At 36.0% G+C, this 26,986-nt stretch overlaps 1 protein-coding gene across 3 annotated transcripts in view; it reads left to right on the forward strand.

Moving 5' to 3' along the window:
- The first annotated feature begins 2,877 nt into the window (after positions 1-2,877).
- LOC128211201 (histone-lysine N-methyltransferase NSD2-like) overlaps positions 2,878-26,986 on the forward strand; it is a 48,303-nt gene continuing 24,194 nt past the window's right edge. Inside the window, exons 1-11 of one of the 3 annotated variants that reach the window (XM_052915696.1) lie at positions 2,878-3,004; positions 3,478-3,686; positions 5,195-5,770; positions 15,506-15,619; positions 16,591-17,295; positions 19,559-19,743; positions 23,217-23,444; positions 23,832-23,906; positions 25,232-25,490; positions 25,935-26,138; positions 26,566-26,745. In XM_052915696.1, coding sequence (XP_052771656.1) covers positions 3,488-3,686; positions 5,195-5,770; positions 15,506-15,619; positions 16,591-17,295; positions 19,559-19,743; positions 23,217-23,444; positions 23,832-23,906; positions 25,232-25,490; positions 25,935-26,138; positions 26,566-26,745 — 2,725 coding nt within the window. In that variant the 5' untranslated portion in view covers positions 2,878-3,004; positions 3,478-3,487. The remainder of the gene's footprint in view (positions 3,005-3,477; positions 3,687-5,194; positions 5,771-15,505; positions 15,620-16,590; positions 17,296-19,558; positions 19,744-23,216; positions 23,445-23,831; positions 23,907-25,231; positions 25,491-25,934; positions 26,139-26,565; positions 26,746-26,986) is intronic. The other 2 variants (XM_052915695.1, XM_052915697.1) reach the window with 2 other exon arrangements.

A 26,986-nucleotide genomic window follows, 5' to 3' on the forward strand; every position in this document is an offset into this window, starting at 1 on the left:
CAAAATTATATATCTTTTTTATATCTTGTAAAAAATAGTAAATAAAGAAATGAACATGGAGACACAATTACATATAGCGAAACATTGAGGTGTGTACATACTTACCTAAATAAACCAACATTCATACAGAAAATACTACAGCAAATTTACCTTTTAGCCTTAAAATGTTCGTTAATTAACAATTCAAATTTGAATTCAATTGAAATAAAATGCAAAAATATTCTTAGTAAAATGTATTTTGGGTCATATATTTAACATAAAATATGAGGAATCAAGAAGCAGTTTCGTTTCAAATTATTTTAGGACCCCATGTATGAAAAAAAAAACGCAATAGTACCTACACGTGAATGACTGTCAGCATCTATAGCTTTTATAAGTATTGGTTTCAAAAGGTATGCCTTTTATTATAATTTAGTTATTTAAGAATTGTGTTTTATCTTTATTCGACTGACTCAGTTTCAAAAAACTTGCACATTTTTCCACATAAAACACCGATAAATACAGTATACACATATTCATTTATTAAGAAATTAATACAAACAAAACGTTTTTCCCCCTTCTGACTGATTCGGCCGTGGGTGGGGGAAAGAAATAAAATTATAATTCTGGCATTGTTTACCTGTATACCTGCCTATTGATGCTATGACCTAGGAATAACCAATTAGGCTAAACGTGTCATTTCAATGAGGTCCATTGGAAACAAGTGGGCCGAGGAGGCTTCGGTCGCTCATTAGGGTTAAAGGTCCCTCAATGACTCTATTGGTATTGGTTTACAAAATGGTCACATGGTCTTATTTTCATTGATTAACTTTAAGTGAGGAGGTAAGCCAAAAGGTCAATGTTAAGGTCATTAAAGGACGGTCTTAACATTTTGTAATAAATATGTACACATGGTCATATATTCACAGCAATAGTTTGAAAAAGCAGAAAGTATGTCAACAGGTCGAGAGCAAGACTGTTCAAGGACAATATTGAGAATCGTTTGCAAAACTTTACTTAAGGTCCATAAATCGTTGATGTAGCTGTTCAAGAAGAAAATAAAAAAAAAATATTATAATTTAGGTCTTACAAAGACAATATTGAAAATTGTTTTCAAAACTGCAAGCATTCTCCAAATTTAAATACTGTAGCTTCAAAATAAAAATAGGTACAAGTTATGGTTAATTATCCTAGAGTTCGGACAGACGAGCATAGTGACCGAAATCTTAATTACTGACACCTCTTCAGTATTTACATAGTTGTCCTTTCATTCGATATACTGGCCTAGTTTTTGACATAACATGACCCAGTATCGAACGAAAGCTAACTTGTATAGAAACAAACATTCTTACAGAGTTTCAGTGATCCTTTCCCAAAAGAATAGCTTCCAGAATGAGTACATATACTTCCTTTGATTTAACATAGTGTACTATTTTTTATCACTATAATACAGATTCTATTTGAAAAGGACTCTCTCAGGTTTATTTGTGTGAAATGCACTTTATTGTATGACGAAATAAATTGTGACAAGTCAGAAGGAGTGTAAAAACTAAGATACTGGCCGCACGAACCCGTCAACAAATGTTGATATATGCTCAAATAGTGTCTCTAAAGTCTACGATTTTAATAGTGTTAGTAGTGTAACTCAACACAATACTTAAAGGTAAAGTTATCCTTCTGTTTGTGTGTGAGTTCTTATAGGCGTGTGGTTTTGGTGTTAGTTTTCTTAATTTTCCTTGACTGTGCAAGCTAAAGCCAGACTATATATGTTAATACTGAAAGTGTATTTTATTCTGCAAATTGGGAATCAATGTCACATGTATGTATGTATGTATTTAGACCTTGCGGTCAAGGATAACCCATGAAAGTGCAAGCACTTATTTCCAACGGGGTCCTTTGTTGTTTTTTTTGCTGAAGGGACAGCACGCTGAAGAGACAGGGGACGGATATAAGGAAGTCCGGGTCAAGGAAGTCCGGGTGCGATACCCTAGCTCTTTTTCGAAGATACCCCTTGGTTCTTTTACGTGCTAAATACACGGGGTACAATTTTCCTGGGTTAAACCAGAACTGAGTATACCACTTTTCCAAGCACTACCCTTTAAATGCTGAGCGCCAGGCAAGAGCTACTTGTACCATTTTTAAATGTCTTTTGATATGACGCGGTCAGGGATCGAACCCACGACCTCCCGCTCCTTAGGTGGACGCTTAACCAATAGGCCACGGAGACGGTTATAAATACAGATAATAATTATAATTGTTTTCAGATAAATTCTCTGGTAAAACAAATTGGTGCCAAAACATGTGCGAGTCCCTTTTACCCTTTTTTTATAACAAACAAATAGTTTTACCAAGCTTCGTTTGTTTGTTTTTTGACCTACGGCTATTTTGTTTATGTGTTTTATTGCCCTAGTGGCCCACTTTTTGACCATACACATTCGAGTATAAAACTTGACCCAGATTTTTGAAGAAAAGTTATCTGCCAAAATTGTATAGATTTTTATCACCACTGCAAGAATCAGTTTCGTATGGATTGCTTCGCTGAAAGAAATATTATCGCAAGAAAGGGTCCGTTGCGAGCAATGCTATCAGCAAAGTTAGTTGCAGGCAGCGATATCACCAAAAAGGCTCGTCTGCGTGCATTGTAACTAAGATTTTACACAAAATGTCCTAACTGACGTAGATTGTAACGTATTTTGTGTAGGTGGGAAATCAAAGTTTAACGTTCAGTCTGTTAAGTTATGTAAAACTGTACGTCCAAATGATTAAGGAGTAGCTCTTTGTTCATTAGCTGAACAATCAAGGATATAATATGAGGTAAATATACGTCTGGTTTCTAGTACGGACTTGAACGGGAATCACAGTAAAATTATTTCAATTGTATTTCCCGCCACCCGAATACTTTACGGCTTTCTTCCGCTTTCCGCCAACAAACCGTACACATCCGAATGGTCTACTTCACACAAAAGTCCCCCATTATTTTCCCTAAACCTAAGTCCCATGCAACATTACCCACTTAATTACCAAGGTAAAGATATCTGTCATTTCCCGAACGATGTTTGGCATTGATTGTCGATGCATACATGTTTTAAATACAGAAAATATGACTTGAGTTTCAAAGAAAGTGACACAAATCAATCGTGTTCAATTGATTTTCATATCAATAAAACTGTGCCGTCATGATTTTTAGAATATTTGATAATTATATATGCTTATGCAACCCAGATGATTTGCTTCATTGGTATGGGACAAGTTACTTTTTCGTCATGTCATTCGTACAGTATTTTTTTTTGACAGTCTTCCTTGTAACAAATGGTAGAAAACATGGTGGCACTGTAAAAAATAACATTGTTAATTAAGTGATTAACAAAAATTTAATGGCATTCAAACTAAAGAACTAGCAAATTAAAATGTTTTTTTACGCAATTTTCCTAAAAAAAATTATTGTTCTTGCGTGAATTACTATCTGCTATAATGAGTAGCCATACTTCCTATATTTAGCAGGTAAACAATGACAACAAAGGCTCCCGAGACAACAGTAAATGGTCCGGGAATTCCTGCTCCAGGTTTTAGACATTCCCTTCCGCAGATTGCTTCAGTTTCGCGTCCTACGAAAATAGCTCAGAGCAAGGCTGCAGCAAAGCCTGATGTAGCGCAGGCCGAACACTCGACATCAGATGTTGAGGGTGTTGGAAAAGTAGTACATATTGGTGTGTAATATGTTAGCTTACAATCATGTAATTGAAATTGTAACATGAAAGGCGGTCAGTTCTTTATTAATTTTTCGACTGATTTATTTTCTACATTTAAAAGCACATACAAATGTTGTGATCCGTAGGAAGTCTTCTTTTAATTTACTGATGTTATTATTTTTACCGCATGTAAAATGTATTCCTGATTTTGCGGCATATACCTGGTACAGAGACTGACAGACTGTTGGATATGTGAATTACTGGTTTGTTTATTTTTTTTAGAGAATGAGGAAACTTATTCACATTGCGACATAAATTTAATTGGCTTACCCAGGTTGCAGTGATAATTCTAGTAAGCGATTTCCTCGAGTGCCTGGCATAAAAGTCGTCTAAATCACGTCGAAAATGCATAAATATGAGATATTCTACTGCTCACTTGCAGTTTCATAATTTTTTTATAGAGTGTTGTTTTTGCCAATGGCCTCTCTCGAATTGTTTATTGAATTACAGCGTCGCTGTCAACCATGGTCTGCCTATGTCTTATTTAGTTTTTTCACTGATATCATCTAAGCACTTGTTTGTAAGCTTTTCATTTTTTCATTGCCTCAGGTGATCTGGCTACTGTTAATTTCACATTGTCATAGTATTAAATAATATTTTTGATATTGTTACAGTGGTCGAAATAAACACAAGCCCGCAAGCCCTGCACTGGTAAAATGTCTTCCGGGCTTGCTCAAATTCTGAATTTTATATAGAAGGGCTTGTTCAAAAATATGATTCCATGCAATAGTATAAGAATTCGGGATTGTTCATCCGAAAGTCTAATTTTAATGACTGTTGCTACCCTTTGGATTCAATATTGATACATCTCAATGCAATAAGTTTGCAATGTTTAAAAAGAATATTTTAAACTTAATTGCAAAATATTTTTTCCTGGGGAGTTTTTTCTTGGGGGGGGGGGGGGGGGGGGGGTCAAAGATCGACTTGCTTGGACCAATTGAGATTCCAAAATTCATCCACAATCCACTGAAGCTACAGGGTATTAATATAAAATTCAACCCTTTCCAGTGATTTTTTGTGTGTGCAATTATCTGCTTCTAAAGGCTCTTTCCCCTTGCGAAAAACTGTCTATTTTTCCCAAAATTTAATATTTTTTTCCCAATTTGATAAATACAGATTACGTAAATGAATATAAGAGCAATGAATTTCTTGAAATATAAACAAAATGTTGACAAGACTTACTCTTTCACAGCATTATGTATGCATTAAGAAGTTATTTTGGCCTGATTTTTTTCCCCAAAAGTCAACTTTTTTTCCAAATTTGCACTTGGCAAATATATAATATATAAATAATTAAAAAAAAAAATCATTGCTTTCAGGAATGTAAGTGAAGATTTTTAAAGGATTTTTTGTTTTGTTTTGTTTTCTCCTCCGGGCGATATGGCATGTATTTTGCGCATCATTGCCTTGAGTGGACGATCAGATAATGGATTGGTGTAAAGTTGGTCTTCTCTCTCTGACTACAGGTTCTGAAGTGATGGATGACAGCCCAGAAAAGCAACTGCTAGATGCTTTAGATGACTCGGCTGCAGCTGCTGATGCACAGGAGAAAATGGACACTGACGATGCACAGGAAAGCAAGGATACAACAACTGAAGAACCCTTAAAAGACAAAAGTACGACAGCTGATGATGATAAATCTAAGGTAGAAAAGAGTAAAGAAAATGCTGAAGGTAAAGAGGATAAACCTGATACAAAAGAAGAATCTGTTGTAATTAAAACCACTCCAGCAAAGGAAAAAAAGCAAAAGGGTCGGAAGAGAAAAACGCAATCTCCGAAAAAGTCACCTGTTGGAACAGTGAAACCTAAAACAGCAGCTAGCCCGAAAAAAGCAAAGGTTGCTGATAACACATCTATTATACCAGCTGAAGATGTGAATAGCTCTGGTGATTTGGAAAGTCCTAAAAGGCAAAGAAAGCCGAAGAAATTTGAAGATGACCTTGAGGCCGAAACTCCAACTAAGCCAGTTATTGAAAAACCTGTAAAGATGAAAGCTACACCAGTCGTTAAAGCTGATCCTGAGTTGGAGGCTAAATATCCTGGTAGGTTAAATTTTGTCAGTCTCAATGTTGATTTAATAATCAAAATCTGTCTCACAGTATTGTGAACTACTTACCGGTTCTCAGTGTGTTTTTTGTTCTTCGAAGATTTATTTGATTGAAATATTGGGCCCCCAAACCAATTTTATATGGAAGAACTTGTGTATTTTTCATGAAACCAACTTAATCACATTCTTTTATATCTATTTTAAAAGCCTTCTAGTTCATTTCTAGGCAAAATTGGAATTCCCAAGCACCAGACCCATACCAAAGTGGTGAGAATGAAAAACACACTGTTTCTATATATAAAAGCAACTTATGGAAATTTTCCCTTAGATCTCAAATTTTGGGAATGCTGTCGCTAAATTCATGGAATTTAATTTAAATTCTAGAAGTAACTTGTTAAAATTCAGAATTCTGCAGGTTCTTGTAGTTTTTCACCAGGAACGGGTAAGAGTTCGGTATTTTCTCGACTATAAGCAGGGATAATTCTAATAAGCGATTTCCGCGATTTCTCGCAAAAAAATTGCTCAAAAAAAAGTCAAGCACCTTTCAGCAAAAATGGTTAAATCCTATTTTTTGCTTAAGTATGATGAGTATGAATGTTCATGTTGTCTGAACTGTTAACAAGACTGTTTCCTTCAAACAAGTGTATATATTATATCTATATATCTATACATTGTAAATTTGTCAATATATTAATATTCATGCATGTATTGTTATGCATTGTTTTATCACTGCGTTATTTAGCTATGTTTTATAAAAATCTCACTGAAATTAAAATTCTCTCACCAATTTTGGACAAATGGGAGCAATTCTCTCATTGAAAATCTGACATAGAATTATCCCTGTACAAGACGGGGAAATTGGGTCCTGATTTTTAACCCCAAAGTAGGGGACCCGTCTTATAAGCCAGTCAATAAAATATTAAAAAAAAGATTCAAGTCAAAATCAGTAAAATTTTACATGGGGTATTCGTCTATCCTGAGTATATCGTCTGCTGATACAAGTATGGTGCGATTAAGTAAACAACAACACGAAATCTCTTTACCGCGCATGCTCTGACGTCACACAGTGTACTGTTTGATCTGCATTTTTTTCTCATGGCGCGTGTCAGTATAATTAGTTTGACAGATATATCAAATCAATAAATTGGAATCTTAATATGATGTAGGTACCTAACTGTCAATTTGATTAAGCAAACAAATGACAATGGGAATATGAACCCTTTATGTTCGTCGCCAATCAAGGGACAATATTGCCTATTAAGCATTATTGCTAAACAAACACCTATTTATGCACTGCCGCAGCTTTTCGCAGTTATGTTATTGAAGCCATTTATTTTGCCGAAGAACTTCATTGGTGTCTTCAGACTTCCCGAAAGTTGAAAAAACGTGGCAGACATTCGGTCTGACAAGACATAAAAATCTGTCAGACCAAAAGGAAATCTGTCAGACCGAAACAAAAGGAACAAAAAACGAAGTAATAACATTGCTTTATTCATCAATAGCAGCTTATTTCTTTATAAAGGCTTTATAGTATGTCTCTTATGAAAATCATCACTCTGCCAAAATTCAAAAGTTCATCTTGATATTCAAAACACTCCTCATCAATATCGGGGTTTAAGTCCTGTTTGTCACAGAGAGTGTTAAATCTCCATTTCAAGATCCTGATGAAAGGACTTTTTCCGTGTTGGACAGGGTGACAACCTCCTGTGATGCCAATGGTTCTGATGTAGTCTGTTCGATTATATGCAGGCACATCTAGACTCTGCCTAAAAGTACAAAATTTATCATGGACAGTGGATGAACAAATAAACTTTTATCAATAAAATAAAAAAAATCACAAATAAAATGCCTTTCGCAACATGCCAAATACTATATTCAGGGATGATAAAATTCCGGATTAATCCGGAATTCCGGATTTAAGGCCTCACGGATCGATTTTGAGATTAATGTAAATCCGTTGAGTATTTTTCTAGGAGGGGAGGGGTACAGGGAGCGATTCGAGCTCAGTTCGAACAATATGGGTACGAAAGGTGAGTTTTCCGGAAGTGTAAAGCCGGAAATTAACGAACCTATTTACGTCCTTGCAATCGAGCTATATGATTGGTTAAGATAGCATCCGGTGATTACGGAAATTACCGATGGGACTAGAAGACAGTATCCGGATGGTCGTATCCGGATATGACAGACGACGAAGACGAATAAACGGGTATTGGAAAATTGGAAAAAAACAACCACCACCAACTTCTAAAAACATCGAATCGCCGATTTTAAGGGTATATTTGCCATTTATTGTTAAGTGAAATTCCCGAAACGTTTATTTTTAAGTAAATAGAAAGTGATCAAACTGAGAATGAATTTTGCACATGTAGCATTATTTCGGACATCCCGATTCGGATTGTGTCATAATAATCGATTTTTATTTGGCCGATTGAAGTTTACGCTGTAAACCGTTTCTTTATTATTCTCATGTTTGAAGCATTGTTCTCAATAAGAAGTGGTGTTGACCATAATGGGAGGTTAAAGTGAAAATTGGTTTGGTTCAAATTAAAAAAACAAAACATGAAGAAATATTTTGTAGTAGTAAAATAAATTACGTGGAGGCAGTCATTTTATTTTCTATTTGAGACAGTCATACATGCCATATTTTCTGGAGACCATTCAGGGGGATTTGTTCAAAAGGCTGAAAATTCAGGGGGATTTTGGTTGTATTCAGGGGGATTTTTTTAGCAGGTCTAAGTTGGCGAAATTTTAAAGTATTTTTAGACGCAAGTATGAAAAAATGTATTCACATATAGTTTGCTTTGAAAACCTCTAAACTTTTTCATTATAAAGAATTATTTTATGTCATGATTTATCATATTTTTATGATACACTGTCATGTCATACTGTAATGCACTTGCAGAACAAAATATGTCATTGGAAAAATATGTTTTCGAGACAATTAAATTAAATTTACCTTCCTCCAAAGTCTTAAAAAAAATTGTGCTTAATTATATCAGCTTTGATGACTTTCAGACAAGAAGAGAATAGAATAAATATTATTAATTTCTTCCTTCCAAAAGTGTAATATTTCTTTGCCTTTGATAATTACTACAAATTTATTGATCACTTGTTGTAAAAGTTTCCTTTTGGAGAGTTTCACTCATATACTGTGGTTTCACTTTGTCATTATTGCCTGATGTAAAATTTAAAAAATTTTTTTTTTTTTTTTTTTTTTTTTAAATTCCGGGGGATTTTTATCTCCCGCCGGGGATGGATTGAAATTCCGGGGGATTGTTCCCCCCGCCGGGGGATATGGCATGTATGGACAGTTCAACAAAACTTCTTGAGGAGAATTAAATTCTATAGTTGTAATTTGTATTTCCCTATCCAGGTATGTTGATGGATACAAAAGTCAGGGATGAAAGACACCTCAGCCAGTGCATCCAGTTGTTCCTGTCAATGACTGACAATTCAATCCAGAGGCCATGATACTTGGACTTATGGCTGAACTATTTGGACTAATGGCTGAACATGCTCCCTTGCACCACAGTAGTAGTGACACTTGCCAAGATACAAAAGCTCTCAGCGAATTAAAACTTCAAAGGTTTACAGCATCATACAAGATGACTTACGGAGTGGAGTGGCTAGCCATTTCAATGATGAACATGTGGAGGAGTTAATGGATCTCTGTTTTGTTTCAACTAAGACAAGTCAACAAACACAAACAATGAGAAAACTGTTGCAGCTTTTTTTCTGCTATAGAGAAAGAAATAGTGTTGAGACATTTGGCCTCCTTAAAAATCACAAGGGCTGATTCTAAATCAATTTTCATAGAATTTGAAAGCCTGTTGAGAGACTTGAACTGCCGTGGGACAATCTAGTTTGTGTGCTGCTGGACTCATGTAACACCATGAGGGGGAAAAATCTGGCTTGAGGACCAGAATACATCAATGTCCACCATGTCCACAACGGCTATGCTGCCAAAGCATTTAAGTACCGTTTGGATATTAATTTGAATCATATATATAATAATTAATAACATTATATTCTCATCAAATGTGCAGAAAATTGAATAAATACTCTAATGATACATAAAAATTGAATAAATACCACTTTTACAATGAACATTTGCAAGCATGATAATTGATATGTTGTTCATTATTATAAATCAAACATCCCACAGTGTAGACTGTTCATACACAGGCATTTGATCATAGCCAGTTGAGTTTTATGGGAAGTGGACAACTGAACCAAAATGTCAGGTACTTGTCTAATGCCTGTGACTTCAGGTAAAAAAAGTAAATTTAACTTTGTTTAAAGACAAAGGTGTTAAACTTCACTGCTAAGATTCTTGATAATTGTTCTGATTGTGGATGTCTCGTGTTGAACATGATTATATCTACCAAACCAAACCCCCCCCCCCCTTGTCCCCCCACCAGGGCTCTGCCCTGGACCCATCGGGACCCTAAAGCGGCCCCCTGAACCCCACGCAGACATTTTCAGGATTGGCAACTTGGCTCTGTTATCATCCCTGTATATTACAGTGGTAAATTTAGATTACACTTTTATACCTTATTATGGATTTAGTTTTTGTTGTACAGGATATTTTTTTTTTAGATTTATAAAGGTAGAGCTATTTTTTAAGATAGAAGTAATAATTGCCTACCAGCAAAGTGTCCATAACTTTCTGTTTCTGGAGGTTTGAGTTTCACCATCATCATCGCAGGTTATTACTTGCTTTTCTTTGTCAATAACGAGTCATTTCCCATTTCTTTGCCATTTCGCAAATAATTCTTTCATGACATTTCGTTTCATATTCATTTTCCTTTCAGAGCATTCATCGATTGATAATTTTCTCTTTCGCAAATGACTGACAGTATGTAACATGCGCACTGATTGGTTCTTCTATGGGCACTGGGCCGAAAGTGACCAATGAAAACTTGTGTAACGTGTTTCTAAGGCCCTCATACTAAAACCGGGTTACCGGGATTTTATGCTAAAACCCGGCCACCGGGAATAAAAAATAGCCGGACAGTCGGACCAATTTTTGTTCAGAAATTGTCGGACCGGATCAAAATTTGCCGGTCATGTCCGTCGGACCGACGACTTTCGGGAAGTCTGGTCTTCACTAAAAATAATAAACTAAAACAAACATAAGTTGTTATTGATTAATTATTACAATTCCGATAAGTAAAGACCTGTCCTGCAAACTTAAACGCGTAACCATGTACTAATTTTTAACCTACCTCCAAATAGAGAGCTCACAGTTAATGCCATTTTCTTTGAGTAAAACAAAAACAGTTACCGCGAAAGTCGATAATTGTCCATTAAGCTTGAACATTTTTACACATTCTGAGGAATTTAAGCATTTCATGTTTGCTTTAAAATTTGACCCCGTCTTATAAGCGAGTCAAACAAAAAGCACCAGATTTCATGGGCAAAGTTAGGGGGCCGTCTTATAAGCTAATCGCCTTATAGTCCAGAAAACACGGTATATGACCCATTCTAGAAAAAGGCCTGATTCACATGTACTCCTATTTTGAGTTAGTAGAATGTTTGCAGTATGTTTCCAGGGGTCGACACACCAAGTATACACCCTATTATACATGTTTTTAACAGCATGTAATGACACGTTAGTAGCACTGAATGTCAGACATGTTAACCTCTGGCAATGGCAGTGAGGTGTATTTGGGTCTCTCAGTCGGTGGATTGGGTTCAAAAGCGGTAGAATGTCCCAGTCAAAAACAAAGATGAATACAATGTAAACAAAAACTTGATGTTGTTACTAGTTTTAGATTTTCGGGAAATACGCATAAAATACATCATGGTCCAGGGTCTTGTCATATATCTTGAGAAACAGTAGGAATATTACATCTGGCTTGTGAAAACTCAAGTCAATATTTAGTAGAGCTGCTGATAAATCAATCAGACTGCCCAACAGGTGTCATGCATACTGGAAGAGCAGACAACCAAAAATTGTGTATGTTAATTTTCGTGCCAAAAAGTCCTAAAATTTTATAAATTGATTCTAGATAATTAATTAAACTTTGCAAATTTTATTACTATTTTGTTTTGATCAAAGCATTAAAATAAATGTCTTTAAAATTAACAAATAATACTGATAAGTTGAATGCCAATTAACAAAGAATGTTGAATGTAGGATGTCGGTCTTTTGTTCCGTAAATGTTACTGTAACTACTCGAAGGTCGCATCATTAAGGCATCAAAGTCAGCAGTGTTGGCATCTGTTTTGGGCGGTTCTGACACATACGCATAACAATTCCACATAAGTAGTTTGCCGATAATAAATCTCTGTCACCTCTGACCTTGTTAATAATGTAAACAACAAAACGGAAGCGTTAACCAGCATGCGCCCTGTGACATGACTTGTTTATTTATAGATTCATGACGTAACTATAGTAAAAAAGTCAGCTATACTTTTGCTTTGGTGTGTGCGATAATAATAATATAATATCATTTCGTCATGCACTGTCAAGGAATTTAGGGGGACCCGAATATAGGTAATAAATTAATGAAATGCTACTTATTTATTGATATTTTGCGTTTATCGGTCAGAAGTTTTAAGTGTTCCGACGGAATACCGCACTTCGAAGTTTAGGTGTCCCTCCCGAAAAATTGGTGTCCTCGGGATCCCGGGACCCCGTTAGTGTCGAACACTGATGTTTCCTAAAGATGCACTCTTATTTCCATATAAGATTACCAAAATTAATACAGTTGTTTCAAAATACCAAAAAGGATGAATAAATATCGAAAACAATGATTCTTATGAAGGATACCGAGTTTAATTTGAAAATAAGGTGCATAAAACACGGTATTTCTACTAGGGCTGCCACGATATACCGGTATATCGCGGTACGAATTAAAAAAAAATTGTACCGCAGTAGAACATTAGCGTACCGGTTTTTTCCATTAAAATTCCATTTTCAAAACTTATTGGTCTTTTCATAATTTGGATTATGAAAAAAATGACATGTGCAGATTCAATAATCGATTACTTCCTGTTCCAGTCATGTAGGCGCTTGCAATATCCCTAAAACCCGGGTCTCCGGATCGCCATTCACCGTACCGATCAATTTGTTACCGATCAATTTGTGTTTTCTTACAGTTTATAGTATTGTTATTAAACATAACAGTTAATAATTTTGTTTCATTATAGTTACATAATGATAAACAGTATGCCAAATATAGATAATAACAGATGTTTCATTTCTTTCACAGTGAATTTACCACGGACCTATAAAGCATGGATTGGCAACTGCCCCATATCGGTGAAACGATAAGAAATAATAATTTACCCACAATCCTTAGCGCACGCTCGGCAAATATCGAAAAATTCCGCCGAGTCTCCGATCAGTGATTAACGGCGATCTTCGGTTATTTCCGCCAACTCTGCTAATAATGCCTTGTTCGTTATAGATTTAATTATAATTAATAACTGTGATTATAATCAGATTCCATTGGACTATTATCAACTCAAATAAAAGTACCACGCATTTAAGTCAATATTAATTAATGTTTTCCTACATGTATATATTCGGCCGATGTCGGACGTCTCGAAAATGACCACACGGTAAGATCTCGGAATGAAATCCCGCTGCACGCGTGAGTTTGAGATTATCGCATTAACACAGATGAGAGTTGCCAATCCATGGTTTATAGGTCCATGGAATTTACCACATATTTATACCCCCGACAAACAAAGTTTGAAGGGGGTATATTGGAGTCACCCTGTGGTCGGTCGGTCAGTTTGTCGGTCCGTTGCAATTTACCTTGTCCAGAGCATAACTTAAAAACTACTGGATGGAATTAGATTAAACTTCATACAATGATAGAGCATAATGAGAGGAAGTGCAGTGTACAATAACCAAAACTCTATTATTGCTTATTACTGAGTTATAGCCCTTTGTTACTTTTGTTTGTCCGGAGTTTAACTTGAAAAGTACTGAATGGAATTTATTGGAACTTCATACAATTTGGTAAAGCACAATGAGAGAAAGTGCAGTGTTCAAGAACCATAACTCTACTTTAGCTAATTACTGAGTTATTGCCCTTAATTTGTTTTTTTGCTGTCAAATATTTTTCCAGACATTAACCTGCAAACTACTAGATGGAATTTATTAAAACTTAATACAATGGTAAAGCACAATGAGAGGAAGTGCTGCACACAAAAACCATAACTCTATTTCAGCCAATTACAGAGTTACTGCCCTTTCTTACTTTTTCTTGTCCGGAGCATAACTTGAAAACTATTGGATGGAATTTAATAATACTTCATACAGTGATAGATCATAATGAGAGGGAGTGCAGTGTCCAGGAACCGCAATTCTATTTCAGGCAATTACAGAGTTATTGCCCTTTGTTACTTTTTTCTTTTCCGGAGCATAACTTGAAAACTATTGGATGGAATTTAATAAAACTTCATACAGTGATAGATCATAATGAGAGGAAGTGCAGTGTACAGGAACCGCAATTCTATTTCAGCTAATTACAGAGTTACTGCCCTTTTTTACTTTTTCTTGTCCGGAACATAACTTTAAAACTATTGGATGGAATTTAATAATACTTCATACAGTGATAGATCATAATAAGAAGTAGTGCAGTGTATAGGAACTGCAATTCTATTTCAGCCAATTACAGAGTTACTGCCCTTTGTTACTTTTTCTTGTCCGGAGCATAACTTGAAAACTATTGGATGGAATTTAATAAAACTTCATACAGTGATAGATCATAATAAGAAGTAGTGCAGTTTATAGGAACTGCAATTCTAGCAAATCACAGAGTTATTGCATTTTTCTTTGTTTTTTTTGGTCAAACTTTTGTCCGTACAGTAACTTGAAAACTACTAGATAGAATTTCATAAAACTTCATACAATGATAAATCATAATGAGAGGCGGCGTTCGGGGGTATTAATCACCTTCAGTGATAGCTCTAGTTTAATATGTTATAGATCTATCGTGCACGATGTGTTTGAGCACATAAATGAAATGACACTGTTTCACTATTAAAACCACAGTACAGTAAAAAAAATATTCAGTTTACAAAATAAATCTTAACATTTTCTGTTGGATATGGTGTTAATTGTTTACATATTTCTAGTCTTAAGTTAAAGACTCAAATGATTTAGAAGTTTTGAACTCCGTGATGGTTTTATTGTTGTGTTTGGTTCACTTGTTTTTAGTTAGATATGTTCTAGTTAACATATGATATCATCATAAAAATATTGGGGTACGTATCGCGATACGCTGCTCTTGTATCTCGATATAGCAGCCCTAATTTCTACCTTATGAAACGAAGGTAGATCACAGTAAATTTTTTAGCACTCACCAATCATTTATTATTTTCGCGTTTTCAGCTATTAAATACACAGTTCCAAGATTGTTATCAGTTATTAATATTTTCCATAAATGCATTTTAGTAAGTAGTTAAAGGTTGATCACTGAAAGTTTGTTTCTTATACATGTATGTGTATGTATTGGTTTTGAATAAAATGTCACTATAAAGGTTTATCACTCAAAATTTATGTGTGTTATCTATACATGTGTATGCATTGATTTTGAATGAGAGTGACACTTGAGTCAATGGAATACATGCAAAAGTTAGCTAAAATTGCAGAGTTATGTCTATTACCTGTCGAAAAGTTGATTAAAGACATCAACACACTGATGCGACAAACTCCAAACACTGTATAATCTTGTTCCTTGCATATGGTGCCTGTATATCATTTCAGTGAAGTGGATGGTAGGTGACATGGTTTGGGCCAAAGTCTCGAGCCATCCTTGGTGGCCATGTATGGTCTCATATGACCCCTTCACCGCTGTCTCCACACGCATATCTGCCAGACGTGAGTTGCATTGTTTTGTTAATTCCAAGTGCTAGTTGTTGTGTTGTGATCATTGTGCCACTGTCAGTGTCCCTGTAGTTTCAATGCTTTTGGCAATGAAGCTGTTCAAATCTGAAGCAATTTATATCTGCCATTTAATAATTTTGTCTCATTATACGGCTGTATTGTTGTGATCAATTTTCTGAGCCAATATATATATAAGACCCCATTCCATAAGCCAAGGAATAAATATAATGTAGCATCAAATGATGGCCCTTTGCCAAGTTTGTTCAAATTATGCCCCTGGGTGCAAAGCTGGCCCCATCCCTTGTGGCCTACTTGATTAATTTTGAAGCTACAACCATGTAATCTGGACCATGTTTACAGTTTCAAAAACGATGTTGTGCTTGGATGACCTTGATTGTGACCCTTTGACATTCTTTCTTATTTTTGAAAGTTTGTTAATGAAATTCAATGTGTACAGTTTTGAAAATGGGCTTGGATGACCTTGACTCTGACCTTTTGACCTACTTTCTTATTTTTGAAAATTTAGTAATGATAGGACCATTTTTCCAGTTTTGAAAACAAATGTAAATGTTGTGGTTAGATGACATTGACTGTGACCTTATAACCTACTTCTTTACCAGGTTTTCAACGAAAAACCAGGTTATAATAATGAAGGCGGACAGGCAGGTGTCAAGCTATTTTTACAAATTTATGTAACAATACACCTGTACAGAGGAATTAAAAAAAATCCAATAAAATCATATTACTGAGGAAACAATGTACATATATCATAACTTTCAGATTTGCGATTTTTGCATTTGTGATATAAAAACATCTTTTGGAAATGGTTACGAGGATTGGTATTTGTCCCAATGTTAAGCTGCAATTAGATTATTTATAAGACTTTGCTTCTAACCGAACATGCATCAGGTTACATTGTTTACAAAGAAAAGTATCAAATCCTTTTACATTTGTTATTATTTAAGGTTCGCGGGAGTACCATGTTCAGTTCTTTGGTGACTCAGCAGAGCGAGGATGGATCGCCTCAGGGAATCTTCTTGAGTTTAAAGGCCGAGAAGAATTTGACACTTATGTACAGGACTTGTATAGCAAAGCTAAAAACAATAAAGATTTGCATAGATTGAAAAAGTGGTATGGTGTGCCTTCAAATCGTAAGAAAGCCTTGGATCGCGGGATTGAGCATGCAGAACAAGCGTTGCCTCTAAATGTAGAAGATCGTAAGGCTCAATATACATTTACGTATCAGATTCCAAAGTCCAAGAAAGATACTCATTTAAAAGAGATCAGTGAGGACGTGAAGATCATTAAAGAAGCAGGGAAAACTGACCAAACAAAACCAGCAAAAAAACGTAAACATGATGAAGTAGCCACACCTGAGAAGGGAAAATCAGCAAGTAAAAAACAAAAGTTAGATTCTGAATATGGAACTGCTCAGGTTGATTCACCTGTTAAAGGTAAAAGTTCCGGAAAAAGGACAAGTGTTCAGAAACTGAAGTTAGAAACTGAGGGTTCGTTTGAGGTGTTTTGTCAGAAAGAAAAGGAAAATGTGTTAGCAGAGCATCCAGAGTTTACAGATGATATGTTGCTTGATTACTGCCGGCAGCAATGGTGTATGATGAGTAAGAAACAAAAATGTCGCTACAAGAGTAAATACAGTGATGATAACGCAGGTAAGTGTGAGTAATGTAAGCTATGTATCTCTTCCCTTGAAGGTGGTCCACATGCATCCTTGATTGTACTTGTTAAACATAAAAAGGATATCAGTAGTAGCATTGGGATTCTATCTGGCAAAGCAACCAGTATCATTGATTTCAATTGATACTTATGTAGATGTCTTCAACCATGTGCATTTTTCTAACAAAGCAGTGCTCATGGGGCATAATGTTTACAACGAAATAAATTTTGTAAAAAAGGATTTGGCAAGAAAAACAACAGAGCAGACGCATTTATATATTTTTGTGGAATAGACTGTACTTTTTATGCCCCCCTTCGAAGAAGAGGGGTATATTGCTTTGCACAGGCATGTCGGTCGGTCGGTCCGTCGGTAGACCAAAGCTTGTCCGAGTGATAACTCAACAATTCCTGGACGTATGGTCATCAAACTTCACATGAAGGTTGGGCCTGACCAGTAGATGACCCCTATTGATTTTGAGGGTCATCGGGTCAAAGGTCAAGGTCACAGTGACCTTTAATGGTAAAATAATTTTAAAGCTTGTCCGAGTGATAACTCAACAATGCCTGCACCCATGGCCCTCAAACTTGACATGGAGGTTGGGCCTGACCAGTAGATGACCCCTATTGTTTATGGGGGTCATCAGGCCAAAGGTCAAGGTCACAGTGACCTTGAATGGTAAAAGGTTGTCCGAGTGATAACTCAACAATGCCTGCACCCATGGCCCTCAAACTTGACTTGGAGGTTGGGCCTGACCTGTAGCTGACCCCTATTGTTTTTTGGGCTCAATGGGTCAAAGGTCAAGGTCACAGTGACCTTGAATGGTAAAAGGTTGTTCGAGTGATAACTCAACAATGCCTGCACCCATGGCCCTCAAACTTGACTTGGAGGTTTGGCCTGACCAGAAGATGACCCCTATTGTTTTGGGGGGTCATTGGGCCAAAGGTCAAGGTCACAGTGACCTTGAATGGTAAAAGGTTGTCCGATTGATAACTCAACAATGCCTGCACCCATGGCCCTCAAACTTGACTTGGAGAATTGGCCTGACCAGGAGATGACCCCTATGGTTTTTGGGGGTCATCTGGCCAAAGGTCAAGGTCACAGTGACCTGGAATGGTAAAAGGTTGTCCGAGTGATAACTCGACAATGCCTGCACCCATGGCCGTCAAACTTGACTTGGAGGTTGGGCCTGGCCAGAAGATGGTCCCTATTGAATTAAGGGGTCATTGGGCCAAAGGTCAAGGTCACAGTGACCTGGAATGGTAAAAGGTTATCCGAGTGATAACTTGACAATGGCTGCACCCATGGCCCTCAAACTTGATTTGGAGGTTGAGCCTGGCCAGAAGATTGTCCCTATTAATTTTAGGGGTCATTGGGCCAAAGGTCAAGGTCACAGTGACCTTGAATGATAAAAGGTTGTCCAAGTGATAACTCAACAATGCCTGCACCCATGGCCCTCAAACTTGACATGGAGGTTGGGCCTGACCAGTAGATGACCCCTATTGATTTTAGGGGTCAAAAGTCAAGGTCACAGTGACCTTAAAAGCAAACTCGACAATTCTTGGACCTATGGTCATCAAACTTGACATGAAGGTTGGGCCTGCCCAGTAGATGACCCCTATCGACTTTGGGGGTCATCAGGCCAAGGTCAATGTCACAGTACCCTTTAACGCAAAAAAGTTAACAAATCTTCCACCACTGATATCTCAACAATGCCTGAACCTATTATCATTCAACTTGACATGGATGTTAAGCCTGACCACTAGATCACCCTTATTGATTTTAGGATTCTTAGAGCCAAAGGTCAAGGTCACAGTGATCTTGAATGGTAAAAGGTTGTCCGAGTGATAACTCAACAATGCCTGAACCCATGGCCTTCAAACTTGACTTGGAGTTGCATCTGACTTGTAGATGATCCCTTATGATTTAAGGGGTCATCAGGTCAAAAGTCAAGGTCACAGTGACCTTGAACGAAAAAAACTTGTCTTGTGATAACTTGACAATGCCTGCACCCATGGCCCTCAAACTTGACATTTAGGTTTCTGATGACTCTGGATTTTGAGTTCATAGAGTCAAAGGTCATAAGACTCATAACACACTTTATCCTCACACTTTAATGGTCATAATCTTAAAACAGCAACAAATCAGCTGTCATTTTAGTCCATGCATATTTCATTCAATTGTCCATATAATCCTGACAACATGGCGCTCAGGGGGGGCATAATGTTTGACAAACATCTCTTGTTATCTTTATTTTGCAGATACAGGTGATGACATGTCGTCACCAGGTCGTCGTAGAAGGCCGTCCAAGAAAGTCATAGAAGCTGAAGAAGACAACAAAGCAGTTGAGGAGGTGTTGTCAGACAAAAAACCCTCGTCATCGCCTGCTAGGTCAAAACCAACAAAAGAAGATACGCCTAGTAGGAAGGCTAAAGCTTCTGATAAAGTGAGTATATTAACTATTGAAGAATGATAAAAAATAAGCACACTATTGTGGTACATTGGCCCGGGATTCTTGCGTTGCACAGCCCCTGAAGTCATGTCCTAGTGCAAGATTTTTTTTAGATTTTTTTACTGTCTGCCTTTTCCATTGGGAAAATAAGTGTGATAAGTCCAACAATTGGGTTAATTAGAAAACAGATATTTCACTTATAAAAGGTTTAATTTTCTGCTTTCACTGATGTTATTATATTTTAAATACAGACTACATTTCTTAAACATTCAGGCAACAAATGACAAGCTTGTCCAATTTTTTCTAACTGGTTATATTATATTATATGATTTATTATGAGAAGTGCATTTTTTAATTAAAAAATAACTCAACATGTTTGGAATGGTTGTCATTTGTGTGTCTGTATTTGAAGATAAGTTTATGCACTCAAAATCTGATTTAGTCGATAGCGATTTTTTTTTTTCGTGAAATTTACTGACGAATAAAGGCTGTTTCTCCTCGCCGAAAATCGTCCTGTTTTCCCAAAAGATAGTCATATTTTCAAAAAAAAAGGTAATCAATCCTTCAGAAATGAATAAAAAATACAATTATGAACTGGAAGGTTTTTTTTCGGCAATATTTATAGCCGGTATTCGGTCATGTTCTCAATGGCATAAAGCAGGGTTTCCGCCAGAAATTTCATAAGGCATGTCTGAAGGGGAGGGTTTGGGAGGGTGTGTCCCCTCCAGACGTCGATTTTTTTATATTTTCGTATCCAAAATGGTGCCATTTCCTGCATTTTAAACAAGTTTACAGTTATGTTCCTATGATTTAGAATTACCAACTCAAGTCAGATTAACATTAAAAATATTTGTGAAAAGGTTTAATGGTTTCTTTTCATTAATTATTGGTATTTCCGACAATACAATATCGACGATATCGACTCATGTTTCGTTTAGTGCGGGTATTATTTATATTGACACCGTTGACGTCACAGCAAAACGTGTAAAGCACGCTGCATGCTGGAACACAAGAGCCCGGAGCAAAGCGACTGCTTGTGGGTGTATTCGTATTTAAAGCTGCAACAGCTAATATTTTTAAAGCCGGGTCGGCTAAATAACAACTTAAAGGGAATGTAATGTGTATTTTCAGATTTATTTATCTTTTTTCTAAATAAATTAAAAGAACGATAAAATAATCAAAGTTTGATAATAAATTAATAAGCAAAACACAAAATATAACTTTACACTGAACTAAAGACGGGAACGTGACTCAATTACATACGACGACATAGCATAACCCTTGTGCATAATAACACAGATATCTTAACACGGTTCTCAATTACAATTTTATAATTTAATATTTGGTTAACAAACGGACTCAGGATTAAGAAACAAAATAAATCGACACATGATTTATGTTACCGAACTTTCACTTTGCTTTCATAGATGATAATAGGGATGAAGGTCGCTATTACGACAGTGGTGTTTTTCACACATTCCCATTTTGATAAAGAATAGGAGGAGTTTGGTTAATTGCACCTCACCGACACGCCTTCATGCTGGCGTCGATCCTGAATGGCTGATACAAATGCCGTAATAGTCCCGACACGCCTTCTGGCTGTCAGTCAACCGTTACAATTGCAACAAAACTGTGTATTATCAAAACTGATGATTGTTTTGATAAGGATTGTCGCTACGCGGATTAAAGCATGTTGGCATAATTAACGCGTGTCGGTAATTAGCCTTGTCAGCGGAAGGAACGTCGGGCCCGACAAGCCATAAATGGTTGGCGGAAACCCTGTAAAGTATCCTTTTTTCCCATTTCTGAATAAAAATTCCCAATCTGGAGTTCTAAAACTTTCAAAGAAAATAAAAATAAAAGATGATGAAAATGTAAACAAAACAGTTATTTCCCCTACATGCAAGCGTCTATTCACAGGGACATTTTATAAATATATCATATGGCAGCATGTGTGACATTGATATTGTCAACCCGAGAGCAGAATGTCACCCGAGGCGTGAGCCGAGGGTGCCATTCTGTTTCGAGGGTGGTATATTGATATATTCATTCCATTCTCTCTATGAGTGTGAAAGTCATCATTTTTAATAGACAGCAGATATAATATCCAATTTAAGAGGAAGATACGCCCATTTAATTGTCTCTGAATTTTTTAAGAAATTGTTAATTAAAAAATTGATTATTTCAAAGAGTTCAAACAAGGGACTAAACAATGTAAGGTGTTAACCGTGCATATTATGATGAAAATACCAATTTTATTCATTATAGTATTATACAAATTATATCATTTGCTATTATTTATGAAGAATTTCCCAACAGGGATAGGGATCAAAAATCATGTTAAAAATGTTTTGATGTTTTGATTATAGTAACTGTCATTAAAGAGAGTTGAAACAGTTTTAAAAGGTTTGTTTGTTACTGGTTATTTTAAATGACCATTTTAATGTTCATTGAATGTTCCCAATTTTGGGAATTAACGCGCAGGTGGTTTTGAAAATTGGAATAAAAATCACTGTAGTCATTACTTACAACTAAGAGTACAGTACATTGAGCTACTTAAAGCTGCACTCTCACAGATTGAACGTTTTGACAACTTTTTTTAAAAAAATTCAAAAAATGATGTTTTATGCATTTTTCTTAAACCGTTAGTAACGGTTTAAGCCATAAAACATTACTTTTCGAACGGAAATATGAAAATCTATGATCTGATTTTTTGTCAGCAATCTTTCATCATTGGTTTGCAGATATTTCGCAAAAAATTGCTCTTTCCAAGACAAAAAATAAAAAAGTTGTAAAAATGGCATATTTGTGAGAGTGCAGCTTTGAATTTTATACACATACATGATTATTTCCTTCGATGTGGAACTGCTGTCGCTTACTGAAGATTACAATCCATTAAATTCTACACTTATTTTCACGTAAAATGTGTGATTTACATTACGAAAAGCCGAAAGTAAAGAAAACAATAAGTTAGTGTGGAAAAAAATGAATTAATTTTTTGGGGGGGAAATGATGATTTGGGGGCAATGGATGCTTTTATTGCAAGAGGTAACTGCTTTTATTCGGCAGGAAAATAAAAAACCTCACTGAAGTGGGCTATATCGGAATATAGTCTTGTTATATTATTTGTAATACTATGATGTACATATGAAGTCGTACAAACAGTCAAACACATTTCGGTTTTTCTTATTTTTAAATTCTAATTTATAAATGTGATTTACTTAGCGGATTTTTTTATGCCTCAAAACAAATCTTCAAAATATTTAGGAAATACTCTACTGTTTTGAAGATTGCAATTTTCTTTTTGGATGAAATAAATTCTTCTTGATGCCCAAATATGATTTCTGTGTTAAATAAAGTGAAACTAGTTCCAGTTCTGCAGGTCATTGTCAAACTCAATACCCTACAGGTTTGTCTGCTTTTGTTTTACGTTTGTTTATATAAATAAAATTATTACTTTATATTAGAAGCAAGAAGTACCTGTAAAAAAGAAAGGGCGACCAAGGAAATCTGAGCCTGCTGTTGAAGCACCAGTTTTGCAAGCAAGCCCAGTCCCAGAGAAGGTGAAACCCAAGGTTAAGTTGGAGTCAAAACCAGCCCCTGTGACTGGCGAGGAAGAGGGTGTGGCAGGGGAGGGGCCAGGAGTCAGTGTGGAGGCTGGGAATAAGGAGTCTGAGAAGGAGACTGATGTCAAGGTATGATTTGTAGCTAAACTCTTTCGAGGAGGGAATGTCAAGGTTAGGATTGTCATAGCTTTGGCAGTTTGTTGGCCATGACTTATTGAAACGAGGTGCACATTTTTACTGACAAGTTGTTGGATTGGTGTGGTATGCTTTTGTTTTAAAATTCCCCTTTTTTGACAACATTTCCCTTTTGAAGCGCCTTTCCCCTTGAGCTGAGAGACAGACCTGATATGAGATTTTTAGGATTGCTGTGGAAATGTTTGTGTACACTATTGTCTATATCAATATGTAGCGTTCATGTTTGTGAACCCTTTTATGAATGTTTCAAAAAGTTTGAGAACACTTCATAAGTAGTGTTTCTATTTGTGAACCCTTGATGAATGTTTGGAAATGTTTCAGCAGCCGTCAGTTATACCAGCAAAGAGAGCAAAGCCCAAGAAGTCATTGACAGCAGAGAGTAGCTCAAATGGCGAGGTATGGTCATGTTTTGTTTCTAATAGTTTTGAAAATTTATATTTGTAACATACAATTATAATATAAAATTGGTCAATTATAAAACTTTCTATTTTAGTTTTTGCAAAATACCGTAAATGACTGGGTATAAGACGATAGGGGGTATTAGACGCAGGGAAAAAAATCTGTGAAAAATCCGAGAAAAAAACTTTTAATCTATGTTTTTGGTTAAAAGACGCATAGAAAAAGTGTCAAAATCGTCCGGCATTTTCAACCACCATGTTTGTTGACAGTGACAAAAAAATTTTTTTTCGTGAAAATGACGATGGTTATCTTTAAAACCATACTGTCGAGAATGAAATGTTATGTTATGCAAAAAATATTTTGACAGTGCCCAACTTTGCTTTTTTTACATAACTTACAGTTATACCCACGAGGATCTCGTGGAGAGCATGGACATTGCTATGCAGGATTAATGTATAACTGTATGATTATTGCTTCATATAGTCTATAAGTGTGGTACAAGTTTGAAAGCTTATTGGCAGATCGTTTTACAAACATGCCATGTCTATGTTTTCTTAATCCCTTGATTGCCCTTGTTGTTTGTTTAATCCTCAAATAAATATATCACACTTCCTTTTCAACAGGCAATAAATCGTTTAGGATGGGTAGTAACTAATTAAATTGTCACAGTGGTGTATACGGTTAGGTTATCTAGCCAGGCATTGTAAAGATAAAAATCAATAATCTTCGTCTGTAAAACTTGGTAACTATGAACGGTATGATTGATGTCCTTTGGGTGTCCGAAAATTAGGTACGCAAAATAAATTATTTTGGGAAATAATTATGGGTGTCCAAATATTTAGAGTGTCCGACCTCTTAGGTGAATTACGGTAACTTTAATCGAAAAATATTTTTGTTGAAATTATAAACGTCTTACGATATACCGTATCCCGATCTTCAACTGCCGTTTTAACCCGTATATACTCGATCAATATGACGCGAGTAACATCCCTTTCTACATAAATCTAAACAAACTCTCGGCTTGAAATTGACCTCAGAAAAAAAGTTCAAAAAAATGTTACTGGGTATTATACGCAGGCATTTTTTTGCATCAAAATCTGAGGGGAAAAAGTGCGTCTAATACCCAGTCATTTACGGTATAAATGATCATTATCTAACTTTAGTGGACAGAAAAGTTGAAAATAATTTAAGTAAGCCAAAAAATGATATCAGAATTGTTTTTTAAGCAGTAAGAAGAAATTGACAGAAATTCATGAGTACATTTCAAAAGAACTGAACACAAGCATGGACAATTTTCTAACACATTGTACAAAATGCTTTAGACTGACAGTGGGCGCTCGACTCCCACTATCCAGCCAGAGCCGTTACGACCCATCAAACGTGATGAATACGAGTATGAAATGGAGATCTTCAAACTATCGTCAGTAGGGTCTCAGAAGAAGGAAAATCTTTGTCAGATTTGTGAACAGACAGGTGAACTGCTTGAGTGTGATGGGCCATGTCAGGGATTCTTTCACTGCGACTGTCTTGGGATCACAAAACCTACGGATGGAAAGTTTTTGTGTGATGAATGTACTAATGGTATGAAACAAAGCTTTATGAAACACTTGAAGGCCACAACAATTAAAAAAATAATAAAGTATTTTTTTGCATCCTGGCTCCATTGCAGTTCTTTTCAAACAACTGTGGAACAAAAAATTTAATAGTTGTTGTTGCCTTATTCATCACTAAATATGTCAAAATTCACATAATTGTACATAAAGCAAATTCAGTGTATAAAACTAAGGGATGTAGTTATCAAGTAATCAGTTAATGCTACTTAACTGCCTTTATAAACCTCTTACCATGTCAATTTGTGACCAATTGGACTGAGTCATTTCTTTACAATTCATATGGAAATTTTGCATTCTAAATGGCCAAAATATGCTGTCTGGCATTAGGAATATTGGCGAAAAAAGCCCTGTGTGCTGATGTATACCATTATTACCATGTTTAAAGCAAGTGGGTTATACTGCTATTGTTCAGGTGTTCACACATGTTTTGTGTGTAAGAAAGCGGACCAAGACACCCAGCGGTGCTCAGTGGCGGTGTGCGGGAAGTTCTACCACTCTGAATGCTTGAAGGAGTACCCTCAGACTAAGATTGAGGGGAAAGGATTGACTTGTCCATTACATCTGTGCCATACATGCTTTGCAAACAACCTTAAAGGCACTGCTGCAAAGTCAAATGGTATGTATGTGCACATTTTTATCTTGGCAAACCTTTGCTGAGGCATTTTGGGAACAAATATTGCAAAAAAAAAATGGAGGAATTCATCACTGGGTCAAATATCGGATCTTTTACATGCCTAGAACAAGGCCTTTTATCTTTAGCATAACTTTACCATGGGAACTAAATGGTTTAAAACATTTATTCATTCAGCACTTAGTGAAATTTGTATATGCAATATTTGGAATTTCTTTTAAAATACATGCAATTATTTGAGCTCAAGATGTAAAATCTGTAGTTTATGTAGAACAAAAATTAGGGGGTCATTTCAGTCAATAATGTTACATTAAAACTCCTTGTGTACATTTGAAGTGCTCTGTTTCTTATAATCTCAGTTTGAGATTGTATTTCACTGTCTTCAGAAAAATAAGTGGATTCATTATTCCAGGACGTTTGCTGCGGTGTGTGCGATGCCCGACAGCGTACCACGTGGGAGATTTCTGTATAGCAGCAGGCAGTATAAACCTGACTGGATTCAACATCGTGTGTGCCAAGCACTTCCAACCAGTCGCCTCGATGAAACATCACACACATGTCAATGTTGGCTGGTGTTTCAGCTGCAATAAAGGTTCAATTTCATCTTAGAATTGATCCTTCTATTTACTTTGTTGAGTTCTGTGGCATGGAAGATATCTAAAGAAATCATTTTTTGTTTATCTGTTTTTAAGAAGTTAAGCTGATGTTTTGTCATAAGCGTAGTGTTCTATGTAGTGATGCAATACCTTTAAGTTTGGCCTACATATTTTGCCAGGAACATGTATAACATGGCTCATTAATCTAACTTTAATATTAGTTAATTTATGTCCCAT

The sequence above is a fragment of the Mya arenaria genome, chromosome 12 (assembly GCF_026914265.1).
Source record: "Mya arenaria isolate MELC-2E11 chromosome 12, ASM2691426v1".
Classification (NCBI taxonomy): domain Eukaryota; kingdom Metazoa; phylum Mollusca; class Bivalvia; order Myida; family Myidae; genus Mya; species Mya arenaria.